General features: G+C 43.9%; 1 protein-coding gene across 2 annotated transcripts in view; it reads right to left on the minus strand.

Moving 5' to 3' along the window:
* Positions 1-21,432, minus strand: part of aacs (acetoacetyl-CoA synthetase) — a 172,355-nt gene that overhangs the window by 149,827 nt on the left and 1,096 nt on the right. For both annotated transcript variants that reach the window (XM_085961694.1, XM_085961693.1), the window contains exon 2: positions 20,330-20,433. In XM_085961694.1, coding sequence (XP_085817820.1) covers positions 20,330-20,433 — 104 coding nt within the window. The remainder of the gene's footprint in view (positions 1-20,329; positions 20,434-21,432) is intronic.

Consider the following 21,432-nt stretch of genomic DNA (forward strand, 5'->3'; position numbering starts at 1 on the left):
TTGGTTTATCCGGAGGTTGTATGTCCGGAAACCTCGATCTACCGGCAGAAATCAGGAGCCGTTTTGTTAGGTTTTTTTTCTTCTCGTGGCTTTGTTTTCAACAGTCAGGCTCTGGAAAGTCTCTCTGAAGCTGTTGCTAAGCTACAGAGACGCTTCCAAGGTACGGGCCGACTGTTTGAAGCTGTTGCTAAGCAACAGTGTTTGTTGTCAGCTACGGAGATGAAAACCTCCATATGCTTCAACATTAACGCTGGTATGTCCGGCAGTTTTGATAGATCGGCAACAGCTCGGTCCCGTCGGTGCCAGATATAACAAAGTTTCCTGTACAAATCTGGAAATAACAAAGCTAGTATCAGTTAGTGACCATGAAGCTGTCGGATTGTTGTAAAAACCCAACTGGTTCGCTAAGATCCTTTAGGGAAGGAAACCTGCCGTCCTTACCCAGTCTGGCCTACGAGACTTCGGTCGCACACCAATATGATTAACTTTTAATTGCCCTCCGATGTGACCTAGCAAGCAGCTGTATCAAGACGTTACCAAGGGTTCAAGAAGGCAGCCCACCTTCTCAGGGCAACTAGGGAGTGCAATAAATCCCAGCTTTGCCAGTGGCGCCTACATACCGAGAATGATTTTTTTTTTTTTAATATTCTAACTTGGTTCACTATCTGGCAGAAGCAGTACATATTGTAAGAGTGCTTCAATAATTATATGCAAAGTAAAACCTTTGCAAATTTCATTGGTTCTATATCTGGTTCAAACATCTTTTAAAAATAAGACAGCATCCTTTAAAATCATATGTTATACTGATTTTATAAAGTGCCAACATCTTCTAATGTCCCTTTGACTCAGCTATTAGGACACTTGAGTGCACTATGGGTTGACATGTCCTCCAGTATTAGACAGTTTGCAGCCTCTACACGGTAAGCAACCTCATGGAAATCTCACATTAAAAGGAAATAAAAGATTGCAGAGATAACTTTCTACAAATGGTCATAACATTCTACAAACTGTCGTAACATTCTTCCTGATGCAATATAAGGAAATTCAGAGTATGTTGGGATCTGTTCGTGGCTCCCTCCCAAGTGTCGTCACTGACTGTACAATTTGATGACTAAATGCTTGGCTTCTGTTATCACATTTTGACCCACAACAAAAAAAGGACTAAATTTTTAATTTCCCTTTTTCTCCCCACTCTCTCTTTTAGGCTCATACAACTTGGAATTTCATTGGCAAAATTAATAATAAAATCATGTTCTTGCCTGCTCCCTTTACCTCTTCTTCATCCCTCCCTGGTGCTACAAACGCAGTCCTTTGATATGTTGAGCATTTCAATTTTATTTTAATATGCCTTCCTCTCACCCCCCCCTGATGTTTTGTTGCTCTAAAGAGCGGGGTTAGAATATGTCATTTAAAAAAAAAAAAATACATTCTCCCCACCACAGGCTCCCTCACTGCCTTCGCCACCAGCCTTCTCCTCTCCTCCACCTGGGTCCAGTTATTCCTCTAACCCTGCTTGACCCGAATCCTGTACTTGGTCTTTACTGTCTCAAGCGCAACACCACAGGGGATCAAATACAACGGCCCGTATTTTCCGATCGGAGGCTTCCTGCGTGCGAAGGCCTCCTATCGGGAAAAAAAAATCTACGCCCTTACCCGAGGGCTCCAGAGGTCCGGCCATTTCCGCTCCTGGGCCTCTCCACGGCAAAATGCGCAGGGCCCAGGTATCCCAGGGGCGCAGGCGGTTCGCAAGCGTCCTTGGGATCACGTGAGCCATGGGGAACCAATGAAAGAAGGGAATCTCCCTTCATACTTTTGACAGCAAAGACCTGTCAAATATATGAATAGAGATCACTCCAAAAACACATCAAAACATTTAAAAAAAAATTTAAATCACGTTTTTAAAATTACATTAATTAAATATTTTAAACAAAAATTTAACTTTTTGAAAAAAGTTTTTACGGGACTAAAAATAAACTTACCTCTTTTTAAAAAGTATTTTTAAATTATAAATGAGTGAAATTTTTTTTTTTTTTTTTAAATAAACTTTTTAAAATTCTTATGCTGGTAAAAGCAGGCCTTACGCGGAAAGCGGAACTCTCCACCCGCAGAGGCCCTTCTCCAGGGCAGGCTTCGCATGCCTGAAACTGACACTTGCGAGGTCCCTACAGGTGTGTACACAGCATATACACACCCATAGGGATCGGGAAATATGGGCCAACATGTCTATGAGTGCACGCATTCCTGTCAAATTTTTCCATTATAAAATCCGATGTCCACATATGTAATAGAAATTTGCCTCTGCAAACTTGTCACACTGTAATTAAACCCTCCCACCATCGTAAACTGCCATTGCAATTATAATTCCTACATTATAACTACACTTCAAACTACACATTATTGCTACACTTCAAAAGTAGTTAATTGGTTGTAAAGTGCTTTGGGACGTCCTGATGCCATGAAAGGCACTATATAAATGCAAGTCTTCCTTTTTTTATATAAATCTGGACATAAGAATTTATAATAATGAAAATGTTAAGAAGGATATAATGTATTACTGTAAAAAGAACTAAGTCTGCACATCCTGGTCTAAAAACCTGAAGACTACACTTGGTCTTCGCTTCCTGTGTGCAACACCACGGGCAGTCAACTGGTGTATTATTGGAAATTTTCCAGAGCTTGTTCGCTTATCGCTTATAGTTGGCACAATTTTGGTCACATTTTTGTATTGACATTTACTACTGTAAATTGCTGAGTTTTATCTGATTCAACTTTGCCACGTCGACTGTCAGGGTGTCGTTGCAGCCTCTGACCACAGAAGGCTAGATTAGATAGAGATATATATATATAAACAAATTTCATCAGCTGACCTCGAGCAATACCGTGGGCAATTCACTGCTAATACTGTAGTTCTATCATGACATTAGGAAGTCATCATTTTCTAACCCCTTAAGTGCACAAAATCGTTTTTAAAAGTGCACCTTTAAAAACTAAGCTACTCCTTTACAAATAACTTTTCACAGTGTTTTTTCTTTCCTTTTTGAATTTATCACTGCAGGAACCGATAATCTAAACTGCTTCCTGGAAATTTTAAACCATTTGTTTCTCTCTTTCGGGAGTTTCAAACTGGTTGCTTCTTTCCATGAAGCTCCAAGTTGACTCTCGATTTAAAAAGAGTACCTTTATATATCCTGGGAAAGTGTTACTCCAACTTCCTGGATGAGAAGTATCTAACCATTCCAAATTAAATGGGAATGGTCATTCATAAATTGAACTAATCGCACAGCATTGCTTAAAGTTGAATTATTCCTCACTCTCTCTCTACCCTGTATCAAACAAACCCTGTATCAAACAAAATTTGCAACATTATATTGTAATAAGTTTGGTACAGGAATCTGAATTGCAATTGTGATTTTTTTTTTTTTTAAACTGCTTACATACTAGATTTAAAGGAACAGCCACTAAATCAGAATTAAACAATACTTTGTTTTTGTCACATCTCCTTACAAAAGCATTCAATTCTATGACAGCATCCTAAAACTACCACCAACTTTCTTGCAATTTTAAAACTGTAAAAGCAGCCTCAACTTTTTTTGATACCAATAAAGTGCACAAGTGGAAAGATGCGAGTATTCCACTTGCATAAAAAATCTCCATTGCACAACTGCAGAATAAATTGGACACTTGCATGTTGCTGGACACCTATATCAAAGCAACAAAAAATGCCCCATCATCAGCTACGTTTCAGTCAAGGGACAGCCCTTCCTGAAGTGCTGCTCCCACCTCCAAATGGACAGCAGGGCCCAAGGGGCTGGGAAAGAACAATAAGTCGAGTGTTTTCATTTCTATTTTAAAAAGGTTTCAATAGATCAGATAGTAGATTGAAATGCAAGTCACATTAAAATAAAAATAGGAAGAGAAAACAAAGAATGGGAAGGAGATTGGGCACACTGAAGTGTTTTAATTTTAAACACTGTTTCATATCATGGGGCTAATATTAAAGATAAAGAAAGAACTTGCATTTATATAGCGCCTTTCATGACCTCAGAACATCCCAAAGTGCTTTACAGCCAATGAAATACCTTTGAAGTGTAGGCACTGTCGTAATGTAGGAAACGTGGCATCCAATTTATGCACAGCAAGCTCCCACAAACAGGAATGAAATCATCTGTTTTAGCGATGGTTGGTTGAGTGATAAGTATTGGCCAGGACACCCCTGCTCTTATTTGAATAGTGCCATGAGGGGGGGGGGGGGGGGGGGCAGAAGGGGCCACGATTTAACGTCTCATCTGGAGGACCTCCGACAGTGCAGCACTCCTTCAGCACTGCACTGCAGTGTCAGCCTAGGTTCAGGTCTCTGGAGTGAGACTTGAACCTGCAACCTTCAGACTCAGGAGGAGAGAGTGCTACTTGGTATCTGAGCAGCTTGGTTACTGTGTTTAGTGTTTGCTTTAAATTCAGTTTGCAAGCTGAAAGCAGAAATTTAAAAAAACGACCACACCAGAAGGTTTAGATCTGGGTCTCCCAGCAAACTATTAAAAACAGAGGTCATTTAATTTCGAAAGCACTGATTGCTGAAAGCTTCTGTTTCAATTTATCACATTCAAAAGTATCTGAAATCAATAAATTTACAAGCTGCAATTTATAATTCTACCTCACATTTGACCGCAATACAATTAGATATACACATTTTAAACTTCACCTTTAAACTATATTATCCGTATAAATCTAAAATAGGAGTTCCAAAGACAATTTCAATTTTGCATTTGTCTTTCTTATCTGATCCACCATTAGAAAATCAACCTAACCATGTTAGACACCACAACTCAACAGCCTAATTCAGTGCTCATAAACAGCTCCATTAATCTTTGCTGTTCACAGCAGGAATGCAGTAACTGAGAGTAAACATAGCTGCCCTTCATAAGTTCCAAAGCAAACGTCCCAGAGAACTTCACCACTGACTTATTGCACAGAGTTATGCCTGTGCCTCTTCATCAGTTTGCACTGGAGTGGTCATTTTTAGATTACACGTCTTCCGAATTAGCACTTTGTTGCAGGACACAGTTTTCTAAATGGCCATTCTACCCTTAAAAGACCTTTACCTTTAACTCTGTGTACAGTGGGGACAGCATTCCACAAACAAGCCCCCAGGCCAGGTCAGCTACAGATATAAATATTAGGGATAGGAAGTGTTCAACCCCTTTGCTCAGCCACAGCGTAGAAAAGATTCCGCCCTGTAATTTTTTTTTTAACCTCGTGAAGAAGCCTAGCCCAAGAGGAGCCAGAAAAACACAAGCATACATAAACTGTTGAGCAGCTACCAGAAAGAGGTACTTGTAGAGGTACAGGAAAAATCTGTAGTCACTACTGTTTGATGCACGAGGAATTTGGCAATGTAAAATGGAACCAAGCCAGCATCCCAGCCAGTGACATTCGACAGATTTACTCGACGGGAACCCTGGCTCACTGCCGGGAGATGCTTCGAGAAGTCCCCTGTCCTTGATCGGTTTGCCGTTCCTTCCCTACAGACCCCAAGAAAGCCCAGAAGGCTTCCATGGGAGGGAGAAAGAGGGAGAGGGGTAGGGGTAGGAATAGGTCACACATCGCAACTAAAATAAGGACTCAAAAATGGGTCCCCAAAACATTTTAGTAATCCGTTTAGTGATCTGTTAATTTCTCTGCTGATCTGACAGTCTCCATGTTAACAAAGGTAATCATCAGGTTTAAAATGGCCAACGGTTGATCTAAAAGTGTCCCCGCTCCCCACCAAGAATCTAATCTACCCTATTTCCTAGGATTGCCAACAGTAGAAATTAAATTCCACACCATAATGTACACTATTTAATGACAAACCAGAAGTTCACCTTTCCCGTGCTAATTACACATTACATTACATTGAATTACAAAGGGCTGTAATTTCCGATCCCTATGGGTGTGTACGGGCTGTGTACACACCCGTAGGGATCTCGCAAATGCCAGTTTTAGGCAGGCAAAGCGCATGCGCTGAAAACTGGCTCTTCCGGTCTGTCAAGAATGCTCGACAGATCATCCGCCTGCCTTGGAGAAGGGCCTCTGGCGGGGGCGGGGGGGGGCGGGGAAAGAGTTCCACTTTCTGCAGAACCTCCGTCCGCTGAAAACCTTTAAAAATCTTACACCTGGTAAAAGCGAAAGGCCTGCTTTTACCAACATAAGAGTTTAAAAAAAAAAAATTTTCCACTCATTTATAATTTTAAAATACTTTTTAAACAGGTCAGTTTATTTTTAGCCCCGTAAAAACTTGATGTTTTTCAAAAAATTTAATTTGTTTAAAATATTTTATTTAATTTTAACTCATTTTAAAAATGTGATTTTTTAAAAATGTATTTAATGTTTTGATGTCTTTTTTCAGTGATCCCCATTCATACTTTTGACGGGTCTATCTTTCAAAAATATGAAGGGGGATTCCTTTCTCCCATTGGCTCGCCTGGCCCACGTGATCCCAGGGACGTTTGCGAACCACCTGCGCCCCTGGGATACCTGGGCCTCTGCGCACGCGTGCGCACCAGGAGAGGCCCAGGAGCGGGAGAGTCCGGACCAGGAGAGCACCGAGGCAGCAGTTAAAAGGAGGAGCGAGGCGAGGCCCGACCAGATCGGACCAGGAGAGCAGCGAGGCGGCAGTTAAAAGGAGGAGTGAGGCGAGGCTCGACCAGATCGGACCAGAGAGCACCGAGGCGGCAGATAAAAGGAGGAGTGAGGAGAGGCCTGACCAGATCGGACCAGGAGAGCACCGAGGCGGCAGATAAAAGGAGGAGTGAGGCAAGGCCCGACCAGATCGGACCAGAGAGCACCGAGGCGGCAGATAAAAGGAGGAGCGAGGCGAGGCCCGGCCCAACCAGATCGGACCAGGAGAGCACCGAGGCTGTGTATAAAGGAGGAGCGAGGCGAGGCCCGACCAGATCGGACCAGGAGAGCACCGAGGCTGAGTATAAAAGGAGCGAGGCGAGGCCCGACCAACTCAGCAGCGGGGAGAGAGGTAAAAAGTAATCAGAGTGTGACGTCACCAGGGAGCAGGTAAGTGATTGGTTGGTGAGTATTTCTCTTTTTTAAACTTTAACTCTGTAGTTTATAGTTGCTAAGGTCTTTTCTGGTGTAGCAGGGACTGTTGGTAAACCATACAAGTGCCTTAGAGTTTATCTTTAATTGGTGATAGTGAATTAATTTAAATTAATTAAAGGGTAAGTCATGCCAGGAGAGCCCAGCCCCGTGTTATGCTCCTCTTGCTCTATGTGGGAATTCAGGGACACGGTCGGTGTCCCTGATGACCACGTGTGCCAGAAATGCATCCAGCTGCGGCTACTAGCAGACCGCATTGCGGCGCTGGAGCTGCGGATGGATGGGCTTTGGAGCATTCACGATGCCGAGAGGGTCGTGGATAACACGTTTAGTGAGTTGGTCACACCGCAGGCAAGGGCTGCACAGGCAGAAGGGAAATGGGTGACCATCAGGCAGAGCAGTAGAGGCAGGCAGGTAGTGCAGGGGACCCCTGTGGCCATCCCCCTCTCAAACAGGTATACCGATTTGGATACTGTTGAGGGGGATGACTTACCAGAGGAAGGCAGCAGTAGCCAACTTCCCGGCACCAGGGGTGCTTCTGCTGCTCAGGAAGGGAGGAAAAAGAGTGGGAGAGCAATAGTGGTAGGGGATTCTATCGTAAGAGGTACAGATAGGCGTTTCTGTGGCCGTAGACGTGACTCCAGGATGGTTTGTTGCCTCCCTGGTGCCAGGGTCAAGGATGTCACTGAACGGCTGCACGGCCTTCTGAACGGGGAGGGTGAACAGTCAGAGGTCGTGGTTCACATTGGGACCAATGACATGGGTAGGAAGAGGGATGAGGTCCTGCAGCAAGAATTTAGGGAGCTAGGTAGCAGATTAAAGAGCAGGACCTCAAAGGTTGTAATCTCTGGATTACTCCCGGTGCCATGTGCTAGTGAGTATAGGAATAGGAGGATAGAGCAGATGAATGCGTGGCTAAAGAGTTGGTGCAGGAGGGAGGGCTTTAGTTTCCTGGATCACTGGGCCTGCTTCTGGTGAAGGTGGGACTTGTACAAGTCGGACGGGTTGCACCTGAACCAGAGCGGGACAAATATCCTTGCAGGGAGGTTTGCTAGCACTGTTCGGGGGGGTTTAAACTAAAATAGCAGGGGGTTGGGAACCTGAGCAGGGAGACAAAGGAAAGGGAAATAGGGATAAAAGCAAAAGATAGGAAGGAGAAAAACAAAAGTGGCAGTCAGAGAAATCAACGGTTTAAATCAAACATGGCCACAGTAAATAATAATTCTAGTAGGTCTAAGAGCGTTAAAAAAACAAGCCTGAAGGTTTTGTGTCTTAATGCGAGGAGCATTTGTAATAAGGTGGACGAATTGGCTGCGCAAATAGAGGTAAACAAATATGATTTGGTTGGGATTACGGAAACGTGGCTCAAGGATGGCCAAGACTGGGAACTCAACATCCAGGGGTATTCGATATTCAGGAAAGATAGGCGAAAGGGAGGTGGGGTAGCATTACTGGTTAAAGAAGGGATTAATACAATTGTAATGAAGGATATTAGCTCTGATGATGTGGAATCTGTATGGGTAGAATTGAGAAATACTAAGGGGAAAAAAACATTAGTGGGAGTGGTATATAGACCTCCCAACAGTAAGGCGGAGGTTGGGGATGGCATTAAAAGGGAAATTAAAGAAGCATGCAATAAGGGCACAGCAGTCATCATGGGTGACTTTAATCTACATATAGATTGGGCCAACCAAATTAGTAACAATACTGTGGAGGAGGAATTCCTGGAGTGTTTACGGGATGGTTTCCTGGACCAATATGTCGAGGAACCAACCAGAGATCAGGCCATTTTAGACTGGGTATTATGTAACGACAAAGGATTAATTAGCAATCATGTTGTACGAGGCCCCTTGGGTCTGAGCGATCATAATATGATCGAATTCTTCATTAAGATGGAGAATGAAGTAGTTGACTCAGAGACTAGGGTCCTCAATTTAAATAAAGGAAACTACGATGGTTTGAGGCGCGAGTTGGGCAGGATTGATTGGGGAATAGCACTCAAAGGGTTGACGGTGGATAGGCAATGGCAAACATTCAAAGACCGAATGGATGAGCTACAGAATTTGTTCATCCCAGTTTGGCATAAAAATAAAACAAAAAAGGTGACTCAACCGTGGCTAACAAGGGAAATTAGGGATAGCATAAGATCCAAGGAGACGACATATAAATTGGCCAGAAAAAGCAATAATCCTGAGGATTGGGAGCAGTTTAGGATTCAACAAAGGAGGACAAAGGGATTAATTAAGAAAGGGAAAATAGAATGAGAGAAAGCTAGCAGGGAACATAAAAACTGACTGTAAAAGCTTTTATAGATATGTGAAGAGAAAAAGATTGGTGAAGTCAAGCGTAGGTCCCTTACAGTCAGAATCAGGGGAATTTATAATGGGAAACAAAGAAATGGCAGACCAACTAAATTCATACTTTGGTTCTGTCTTCACAAAGGAGGACACAAATAACCTCCCAGAGATGCCGGGGAACATAGGGCCTGATGAAAGGGTGGAACTGAAAGAAATCAGTATTTGTAGGGAAATGGTGTTAGGAAAATTGATGGGACAGAAGGCCGATAAATCCCCAGGGCCTGATAATCTACATCCCAGGGTACTTAAGGAAGTGGCCCTAGAAATAGTAGATGCATTGCTGGTCATCTTCCAGAACTCGATAGACTCTGGAACAGTACCCATGGATTGGAGCGTAGCTAATGTTACCCCACTATTCAAAAAAGGTGGTCGAGAAAAAGCGGGGAATTATAGACCGGTAAGCCTGACATCGGTAGTGGGGAAAATGCTAGAATCTATTATAAAAGATGTAATAGCAGAGCACTTGGTAAGCAGTGACAGGATCGGACAAAGTCAACATGGATTTACAAAAGGTAAATCATGCTTGACTAATCTACTGGAATTTTTTGAGGATGTAACTGGTAAAATAGATAAGGGAGAACCAGTGGATGTGGTGTATTTGGACTTTCAGAAGGCTTTCGATAAGGTCCCACATAAGAGATTAGCGTGCAAAATTAAGGCACATGGGATTGGGGGCAAGGTATTGACTTGGATAGAGAACTGGTTGGCGGACAGAAAGCAAAGAGTTGGAATAAACGGGTCGTTTTCCGAGTGGCAGGCAGTGATTAGTGGGGTACCGTAAGGATCGGTCCTAGGACCCCAGCTGTTCACAATATATATTAATGATCTGGACGAGGGAATTGGATGTAATATCTCCAAATTTGCAGACGACACAAAGCTGGGTGGGAGGGTAAGCTGTGAGGAGGATGTCGTGAAACTCCAGTACGATTTGGATAGATTGGGTGATTGGGCAGAAACATGGCAAATGCACTATAATGTGGATAAATGTGAGGTTTTCCACTTTGGTGGCAAAAACAGGAAGGCAGATTATTATTTGAATGGCAATAGATTGGGAGAAGGGGAAGTGCAAAGAGACCTGGGTGTTCTTGTGCACCAGTCGCTGAAGGTAAGCATGCAGGTGCAGCAGGCGGTTAAGAAGGCAAATGGTATGTTGGCCTTCGTAGCAAGAGGGTTCGAGTACAGGAACAAGGATGTCTTGCTACAGTTGTACAGGGCCTTGGTGAGACCGCACCTTGAGTACTGTGTGCAGTTTTGGTCGCCTTACCTGAGGAAGGACGTTCTTGCCATGGAAGGAGTGCAGCGAAGATTCACCAGGCTGATACCTGGGATGGCAGGAATGACCTATGAGGAGAGATTGTGTCGATTGGGCTTATACTCACTGGAGTTTAGAAGATTGAGGGGGGATCTCATCGAAACTTATAAAATTCTGTCAGGCCTGGACAGACTAGATGCAGGAAGGATGTTTCTGATGGCTGGGGAGTCCAGAACCAGGGGTCATAGTCTAAGGATAAGGGGTAAGCCATTTAGGACTGAAATGAGGAGGAATTTCTTCACCCAGAGTGGTGAACCTGTGGAATTCTCTGCCACAGAGGGCGGTGGAGGCCAGTTCATTAAATATATTCAAAAGAGATTTGGATATATTTCTTAAGGCTAAAGGGATCAAGGGATATGGGGAGAAGGCAGGGACAGGGTACTGAATTTGGATGATCAGCCATGATCTCATTGAATGGCGGAGCAGGCTCGAGGGGCCGAATGGCCTACTCCTGCTCCTATCTTCTATGTTTCTATGTTTCTATGACCTCGGGAGCCCTCAGGTAAGGGCGTAGAATTTTTCCCCCCCCCGATAGGAGGCATCCGCTCGCAGGAAATTAAAGGCCATAGAGACAGCACAGAAAGAGGCTATACTGCCCAACGACGCCAGTGTTAATGCACCACAGGAGCCTCCTCCCATCCCTCTGCAACTAACTATCAGCATATCCTTCTATTCCTTTCTCCCTCGTGTACTTATCTAGCTTCCTTTTAAATGCATCTCTGCTATTTGCACCAACTACTCCTTGTGGTAGCAAATTCCACATTCTTATCATTCTTTGGGTAAAGACATTTCTCTTGCATTCCCTATTGGATTTATTGGGGGCTATCTAATAGGCTAGAATTTACAGTGTCTTCGTAATCCTTCAGAAAGGCCCCACAACTTCTGGGTTTCCACATGGGCTGAGCATAAGCGAAAAGCCGGAACTTGCAATCTGTCAAGGTACGCCTGGACAGATCTACCAATCCAACTTCGCTGACGCGGAGTTGAGCTATTTGCCCAACTACTGCCCAGCAATTGCAGTAGGGCCTGCTTTCACCAACGTAAGGGTTATTATAAAGCTTAAATTAAAAATGTTAAACTAAAAAATGATTTAAAATTAGTTTATGCAAATATTGGCCCAGATTAAAATGTTTAAAATTATTTTTCATAAAATTACATTTTTATTGTATTTGGTGTAATGAAGGGACTTTTAATTAAATCTGAAAATCAGAACATTTATATTTATTCGAGCTGTCTAAATTGTTTAATTATTTGGGGATTCCATTGCATGTCATTAGGGGATTCTGTTCGGAAAGGACGACAATGGAATTCTCCTTTCTCATTGGAGGAGCTGGCCCACGTGATCCCAAGGACGCTGCCGAACTGCCCGCATCCCTGGGATCTGTGGGCCTTTACACAGGCCCAGGGCCTGAAATCTCCGTAGATATGCAGCCTGAAGGTAAGTTCAGAGGTTTTGCAGGTCAGACGCATACTGTGGAGGTACGCCTCCTGTAGTGTCCGTGTGTAGATAAAGACACTGAAGACAGGAGTTGGTTCATAGGTATTTACTAAGCAAGTCTGGGGGGGGTTCTAAAGGATATACACAATACACAGGCTTATATAGCCCAAGTGGCAATTACCGGCATTGCGCACACCTGGGGCTCTTAAAGGCACATACACCACAATTCCTCCCCTTCTAGCTAACTAGTACATCATATTTTAAGTAATTATTAATTACATGTTATATGCAAAATAATATACATTGCTGTATTAATTAATTATAAGTTAGTCTCTCAGGAGGCTTCCTGACTCGGTCCGGATAACGCCTCGGGGGTGTAGTAGTTTCTGGTGGTGTAGTAGGTTCTTCTGGTAAGGCTGATTCAGCTTGAAGGCCAGTGTCGGGTTCATCGGGTTCCAGTATCACCGGATCGGAGGTAGATATGGGTATCTCTACTTCATCATTAGATGTATAGCGTGGTGGTGTAGGTTGTCCCTTTTCGGATGACTTGATGATTTGGTCAGCATGGCGCCTTATTATGCTTTCTCCGATGTCCACGGTATACATCAGTGGTCCTAGTCATGTGCAGATAGTTCCAGGCTGCCATTTCTCGGTACGGTAGTCCCGGGCCAAAACCGGTTGGCCTATCTGGAAGGCCCTAGTTGGCCTTTCATTCATGCCCTGAAACTGCCGGTTCTCCACGTCCCTTCGGATGTTGGGCTTGACCAAATCCAGCCGGCATCTTAGGTTTCTATTGTAGAACATCATGGCGGGAGTTTGGTTTGTAACCATATGTGTTGCATTCCTATATGCAAATAAGAAGTTATCCACCTTGTGCTGAAGTTTTATGTTTTCATTACCCATGGCCTTTATGGCCTTCTTGAAGGTCTGGACAAACCTTTCAGCCAATCCATTGGTGGCGGGATGGTATGGGGCGGACGTGTAGTGCTTTACCCCATTGTTCTTTAAGAACTTTCTGAATTCTTCGGACACAAATTGCGGTCCATTATCAGAACATATCTGTTCCGGCAGCCCATTCCTGGCAAATATGGTCCTTAATACTGTGATGGTTTTTTCCGTGGTGGTGGAGGACATCTTTATTACCTCCGGCCACTTGGAGTGTGCATCAACTGCGATTAAGAACATTGAGTCCATAAATGGACCAGCAAAGTCAATGTGCACCCTTTGCCAGGGAGATGAGGGCCACTCCCATGGATGTAGAGGGGCCTGTGGCGGAGCATTTTGGACCTTCTGGCATCCTAGGCAGCTCTTGGTCATGTCTTCGATGTCTCCATCGATACCTGGCCACCATACAAACGCCCTAGCTAGGTTCTTCATTTTCACTCCACCCAGATGCCCCTCGTGAAGCTCCTTTAGCACTTTATCCTGGAGTTTGGGTGGAATCACCACTCTGGATCCACACATCAAGGTTCCTCGGCACACTGACAGCTGTTCTCTTCTTTGCGAGAATGCTGGCAACAGTGGTTCGCCGTGTGCTGGCCATCCCTTCATTGTTAAATCGTAGACCCGTGAGAGAGTAGGGTCATTTCTGGTCTCCCTTTCAATGGCAGAATTTGTCACCGGTAGACATTCCACTATGGTAGAGTGGAATATCTCTACTGGGTCTACTGTAGGTGCCTCTTCTATCGTTGGCAACGGCAGGCGCGATAAACCGTCAGCATTCCCATGTTGTTTTGACCCTTTGTATTCAATGTTGTATTGGTGTGCCCCTAGAAAAAGGGACCACCTCTGTAGTCTTTGTGCCGTCATAATGGGGACAGCTTTCTTAGGGTTGAATATGGAGATGAGGGGTTGATGGTCAGTCAGCAAGGTAAATTTTTGTCCGTGTAGGTAATGGTTGAATTTCTTCACTCCCCATACCAGGCTGAGGGCTTCCCTGTCTATCTGGGAATAGTTACGCTCAGCTGAGTTCAATGAGCGTGACGCAAAAGCTATCGGCCGTTCCGAGCCATCAGGGAATCTATGGGACAATACCGCTCCTATGCCGTAAGGGGATGCATCGCACGCCAGTCTGATTGGTAGTGATGGGTTGTAATGAGCCAAAACTTTCTCGGATGTGATTAAGTCTTTACATTTATGGAAGGCACGTTTACAGTCTTCGTTCCATTTCCAAATCACTCCTGTGCGTAGAAGATCATTAAGAGGGTGTAGAATAGTTGATAAGTTCGGTAAAAATTTATGATAGTAATTTATTAATCCCAGGAATGACCTCAATTGTGAAACATTTTCAGGTGCTGGGGCTTTTATAACTGCTTCAATTTTTTCAGGTGACTTATGCAACCCTTCCTTATTAATTATGTGGCCACAATATGATATCTGATTTTGGAAAAATTCGCACTTGGGGCGATTTGCTCGTCGGCCCCGTTCTTTCAGCCTAGTGAGCACCTGCTCCAAATTGGCAAGGTGCTCGTTGTCGTTTTCTCCTGTTATAAGGATGTCGTCTAGGTAACACTGAGTCCCCGGAATCCCTTGCAGGACTTGCTCCATAGCTCTTTGCCAGATAGCTGGAGCTGATGCTACTCCAAAAACCAGTCGATTGTACTGGTACAGGCCTTTGTGTGTGTTTATTGTGAGATACTTTTTAGAGGTCTCCTCAACCTCCATCTGTAGATATGCCTGGGCCAAGTCAATTTTTGTGAAACGTTTTCCTCCGGATAGTGAGGCGAAAATATCTTCTATCCTCGGACGAGGATACTGTACCGTGTGAAGGACCGGGTTTACAGTCACCTTGAAGTCCCCACAGATGCGAATTTTTCTCTGTTCCTCAGAGTTATTTTTCAATGCTTTTTTCATGACTGGAACGATGGGCGTTGCCCATTCGCTCCAATCTATTTTGGATAATACGCCTGCCTTTTCCAAATTCTCCAGCTCTGCCTCGACTGCCGGACGTATTGCGTATGGCACCGGTCTTGCCTTAAAAAAATTTGGTATTGCTGCATCTTCCACTTTTATTGAGGCGGTGATGCCTTTCAAGGTTCCTAGTTTCTCTTGAAACACTTCTTTGGCGTTGGCCAAGATGTCTTTTAATCGTTCAGGTATGATGTCATCATTGTTTTTTTCCTTACTGGTCACCGTCAGTGCCTGAATGGAGTGCCAGTCTAAACGTATCTTCCTTATCCATTCACGTCCCAACAACGGTGGACCACCATCTTGTAGAATGTATAAATACAACTTTTGTATTTCTTTGCCGTTGTATACCACAGGCACCTTTATTTTTCCTTTGGGGTATACTTTCTGCCCCGTATATGTTTTTAAGATAATGGATGTGTCTTTTAGAGGTATATGCGAAAATAGCCTCTCGTAATCTCGTCGATTTATTACGGTTAGAGCTGATCCTGTATCTAGCTCCATTTTAACTGGGGACCCTGCTATTATGAGGGTAACCCAAATGGTCTGGTAATCTTCATTGGCAATTACATTATGTAATTTGAGAGAGCTTAGTCTCTTGTTCCCGGAGTCGCTATCGCTCTTCTGGTCTTTGGAGCTACTGTCCGTCATCATTTGTACCTTTGTGCTTTTCCTTATTGACTCTTTTCCCATTAGTGGATTTTTTATTTTCAGATCGGCATACACGTGGAATGTGTCCCATCTTTCCGCATCGCCTGCATGCTTTTTCTTTGAACCAGCAATCCCTCTGGTCATGGTTGGATCTGCCGCAGCGATAACATCTCTTGAAACCCCGTGTCATTTCATGGGTGCCGAAGTCCTGTGGCCTTTGCTGTATCTTTGCCGCTCCTATTGCACTGAAAGCCTTGTCCAGTGTTAAATCTTTTCCAGAAGATACCTTTTTTTGTGTTTCTACACTTAGGGGATCGCAGATGAATTTGTCTTGCAGAGAATCTGCCAGTCCTGCCTCGAATTGGCAGTGTAGGGTATCAACAATCTCCTCAAAATTCTTGTCCATCAGTTCGGCTGGAGTGATTAAGTTGCGTAACAGCTTGTATGTTTCTGCGCCCATTAGATCCAGAAGCACTGAAGCTTTTTTTTCATCTTCTATTCCATTTGCGGTGCAAAACACCTCCACTCTTTCTACATATGTGGTCCAATCCTCTATCTTGTTATCAAAAACATCAATATTGCCAAAGTTAGGCTCTGTTTCGTTATCAAAAGCATCAATATTGCCAGACTTAGGCATTTCAAAAAAAAGATATGGCGCTTCCCGCGCTTTTTTTTTTTCTCTCTGTAGCAACGATATGGCACTTCCTGCGCTTTCCCGCCGCTGCTACCGATAACAATGCTGTTTTACTGTGGTTTCCGTTTATTCACTGTTGGAGACTCGTTCCCGACGGAGGTCTAAACGCTGACCTGCTTGCCGCGCCGGCCGTCTCCCGAGTGCACCCTCCCAGTCCGTTATTGCTTGCCTCCGATTTCGCTGCCTGTCTCAGCTGTAGAGCCCGCCGCTGGAGCCCCAGCCTGACGCCCAGGAAGGATTAGCGCAGTACCTGCCACCAGCTTGGCCAGCTGGTGAAACCACAGTTTCTATTACTTCCTTGAGTCTTCTGGACGCTGGAGGAATCGATGTCCTTGAAGTGCTGCCGAATTGCAGGTAAGTCCGTTTCCACTTCGTTGCCACTGTAGTGTCCGTGTGTAGATAAAGACACTGAAGACAGGAGTTGGTTCATAGGTATTTACTAAGCAAGTCTGGGGGGGGTTCTAAAGGATATACACAATACACAGGCTTATATAGCCCAAGTGGCAATTACCGGCATTGCGCACACCTGGGGCTCTTAAAGGCACATACACCACAATTGCTTTTAAAGGCACATACACCACACCTCCGACCGCAAATTCAGGGGATATTATGTCCTAATTTATTTATATATTACATTACATATACATACATATTTATATACATATGTGCACACATATATACATATTTATATACATATGTGCACACATATATACATATTTATATACATATGTGCACACATATATACATATTTATATACATATGTGCACACATATATACATACACACATATGCGCGCACATATATACATACATGCGCACATATATACATACATGCGCACACATACATATACACACACGTACGTGTACACACATACATACGCACGCGCGCGTCTACACACGCATACGTCTATACACACGTCTATACACGCGCACACGTCTATACACGCACGCATGCATACACACAAATATACACGCACATATGCATACACACGCGCACGAACACACACATATGCGAACACACATATGCATAATTAATCAAATTCACTGCTGGTTTTTGTAAACATTTAAATTACACTTAGCAAGGTACAGTTCACATTTAGTAACACAAGACACCATGGTTAAAGTAATGGGATTTCTCTTACATACATATTTCACAGTTAGAAAACAGCTGAGGTTGCATTAAAATCTGCAGCAGGCATTGTAGATAACCATGGACAGGGCCTTTTAACAACATTTGCCGTATCCTATGGTTGTGAGCCATGCATTTATCTCACCAATGCTCAACCTACTTGCTTTTATAGAATGGAATACCCATTTCTACTGGAAGACTGAGCCAGATATCCGCTAGGTCCAAGCACTACACGGATTCACACACACTCACTCATCGTACAGAGGAGATTTACAAGGATGTTGCCGGGAGTAGAGAATCTTAGCTATGAGGAAAGGCTGGATAGGCTGGGTCTGTTTCCCTTGGAACAGAGGAGGCTGAGGGGAGACCTTAGAGGTGTATAAAATTATGAGGGGCATAGATAAAGTGGATAGAAAGGACCTATTTCCCTTAGCAGAGGGGTCAAAAACCAGGGGGCACAGATTTAAAGTAATTGGTGGAAGGTTTAGAGGGGATTTGAGGGGAAATTTCTTCACCCAGAGGGTTGTGGGGGTCTGGAACTCACTGCCTGAAAGGGTGGTAGAGGCAGGAACCCTAACCACATTTAAAAAGTACTTGGATGTGCACTTGGGATGCTCTAACCTGCAGGGCTACGAACCAAGAGCTGGGAAGTGGGATTAGGCTGGATAGCTCTTTGATGGCTGGCGCGGACACGATGGGCCGAAATGGCCTCCTTCCGTGCTGTAACTTTCTATGATTCTATATTAACAGGTCCCGCATATCCCGACATACTCAGATCAGCTGCTCACTGGCGTTCACTGGCTACCTTCACAGCAAAGCAATAATAATTCACAAGTCTACAACAGAAAGCTGCAATTAAACCTCAAGAGCTAATTTCTCCAATAATACAGAACTCTATTTGTCCGATACCAGTGTTAAGCAAGCCCTGCAATTTTCCAGTGATACAATCCTCCCCACCCTTTCCCTCCTTGAGGCATGTACTATCTCGCCAGAGATGAGGCTGTTCAATCAACTGCTTCCAGAATTGTACCAGTGCCATTCTGATCAGTTGATAAGAGAGTGCAAGATCAAAGCAAGTGAACTTGCCTCCGTGATCTTCACCTCGCTCTCGCTAGCAGCTTCCCTCAATTCACTGCTTCTCCAGACCGCCCCATGTAGGACTGGAAACTTGCGTTTACCTTAGGTTGCAATAATAGTCTAACTCTGGACTGCAGTGGTCAGACATCCCCTGTGTGAGTGAGTCTTGCACCGCTGTGGTTTGGGAACACATAGGGCCAGATTTTCAGTGTGCCGTGAGGCAGGCTTTCAGGCATGCGGGGGGGACAAAAACCCCGAATTCGGGGGTCCCGACACCATCCCGCCCAAAACCCACCTCCACGTAAGTTTCAAGGGAGGCGGGTACCTGCCCCGCACTGGGACCCACCGACCCGAGGCGGGAAGGGATTAGTGCCAATTAACTGCCTGTTAACAGGTAGTTAACAGGCAGTTTTTAGCCTAATCCCTATTTTGAGGGGTGTCGTGTGGGATTCCTGACAGCTCCAAACCACGCCAGGTTAGAGCAGGCGGGCCGTCGGGTTGAACGACTTGGAGGGGTCGCGATGTCAGTGTTGAGGTGAGTGATGGGTGCACGAGTGCAAAGGTAAGTGTGTTTGGTGTGTCTAAAGTGTGTAAAGAAGTTTAAATTACCTGTACTTACCTTTACAGCCTTTCTCCCTCTAGGCGTCGGGAGTCCATCACTCAGCCAGAACTGTAAGCTGAATGGCTGCGATCTGTCAAAAGTGACAGCCTACAGCTTTCTGTGCTGTTGACAGTTCTAACGGAGTCTGTGTGGAAGGACTCAGGTTAGAAGTAAGACTGTCAGTGTTTGACAGCTTCAAACAGCTGTGAAACACTGATATTTCATCCGTCAAAAACTCTTGACAGATGAAATTTCAGTCTGTGACGTCACCTGTTGCCAGGTGGCCCTTAATTGGCCTGCTGAGCCCACTGGGTGGGCTCAACAAGGTCAATCAAGGGAAAATCACGTTGATTGGCCGGATGTCGATGGAGGCGGGATTAAAACCCGAAAGTTGTAGTCCCGCCTCCTTCCCGACAGCTTAATGAAAATCCAGCCCATAGAATCTACTTCAAGTCATCTCAAGACAGGTTTAAAAACTGCTTCAATGGTGTTGGATCCTTTGGGCAATAATCCATTGCGTCAATTACGCCAATTCATGGGAGATTTTACGCTCAGGCTGACACAATGGAGTTTGCGCAGAAACTTGGGCATAAATTCACCTCGGCCAAACCGGCACATTCCAAACACATTTTCCTGATTGCATTCCTAGCAGAAATTCCAGGCCATAATGCACAGAAATATTCTTCTGGTGCCTAAAGTGCTATTCACAGCCTGGAGCATTATTTGGATGTTGCCGGTGGTCACTCATACAATACAATAACCAGTTTTAGACCGGAAGTGCAATACAACCACAGAATTAGATTACTGTATCCCATTGTTCCCAGGACCAGTGAGCTAGCACATGCCACAATGGCTGCTTTGTACCAGCTACCTTAAACCCTCCCATTCAGCTTGACCATCTTGCATTCTTACTACTGTACCACACATGGAAAAATGCAGCCTGCCCGGACCTTTTAATTGCACATGACTTTTATCCATTAGCACACTTCCCTTAATGCACTTATAAAGCATTTTAAACAACAAAAAACACCAAAACTAGCCCACCGACTTAAAATGGCCAAAATCTTTCACCTTACCTCATTGTAATGATGAGAGTAAACCAATCCACTAAATTTCCAAAATTCTGCCCAAAACTCCGGGTAGTTCTCCACCGACCATTGATACAATTCATTATAATTGGCTGTGAAAACAAAGAGTGTTTCAACTTTGAATATGGATTTATTTTTATGAGCCCAATTGTTTTGTCTTAGCTGCTCAGCAGAAATTACAGGGGTGGGGGGGGGGGAAATAAATTTCAGGGTCATCTTTTAAATGAACAATTACCAAAAGGCACCAGCGCCTTCAAATCATTCAAATGTATGAGGTGGCTCGGTAAAAACCACAACCGTCGCAAAACGTCATCCTACTGTGATGTTTTAAATTGTGTTTTAGCTAAATAATTATGAAAGACTTTTAATTTTCAATTACTAAAGCCATGTGCCTTACAGAAATACAATCATCTGACTTTATTCCAAAGGCACAGTGTTTGGTAAATGGATGTCTTTATTTATGGATATATATTTTTTTAGAAACATATTGTCAATGTGCCCATGGCCATTAGTACTATGCAAACACTCAACTTACCACTGATTTTATTTTGCAACCAAAAAGTACCAATTTTAAATCACTGTAGAAGGCTTGGCAATTCACAGTTCAACAAAGCAAAGTGATTCACTGAAAACTCCAGGCAAATGCTATCCCAAAGCACAGAACAAGTATTTTTCCCCCAAATGTAATTTGCATGAACTTGGTATGTTATGCGTTTTAAAACAGGACCTTTTAAAACAGGATGTCCAATGTTAACAAAACTAAATCAATTAAAATACAAAGCAAATTATTTGCAGTAGCAGTTTCAGATTAATGACCTAGTTAATTACTCCAAATACACAATTTCATTCAGACAAATATTAGTGGGGCAAAAGCAAAATACTGCAGATGCTTGAAATCCAAAATAAAAACAAAATGCTGGAAATACTCTGCAGGTAAGACAGCATCGAAGGAGAGAGAAAGAGTTAACGTTTCAGATCAATGACCTTTCATTAGAACTGAAAAAAGTTAGAGATATAAAAGGTTTTAAGCAAGGGGGGGGGAACAAAAGGGAAGGTCTGTGATGGGTAGAAGGCCCATTAGTGGGGTAATG

Source organism: Somniosus microcephalus, chromosome 19 (assembly GCF_052327205.1).
Source record: "Somniosus microcephalus isolate GS21.2 chromosome 19, FLI_Smic_1.0, whole genome shotgun sequence".
NCBI classification, from domain to species: domain Eukaryota; kingdom Metazoa; phylum Chordata; class Chondrichthyes; order Squaliformes; family Somniosidae; genus Somniosus; species Somniosus microcephalus.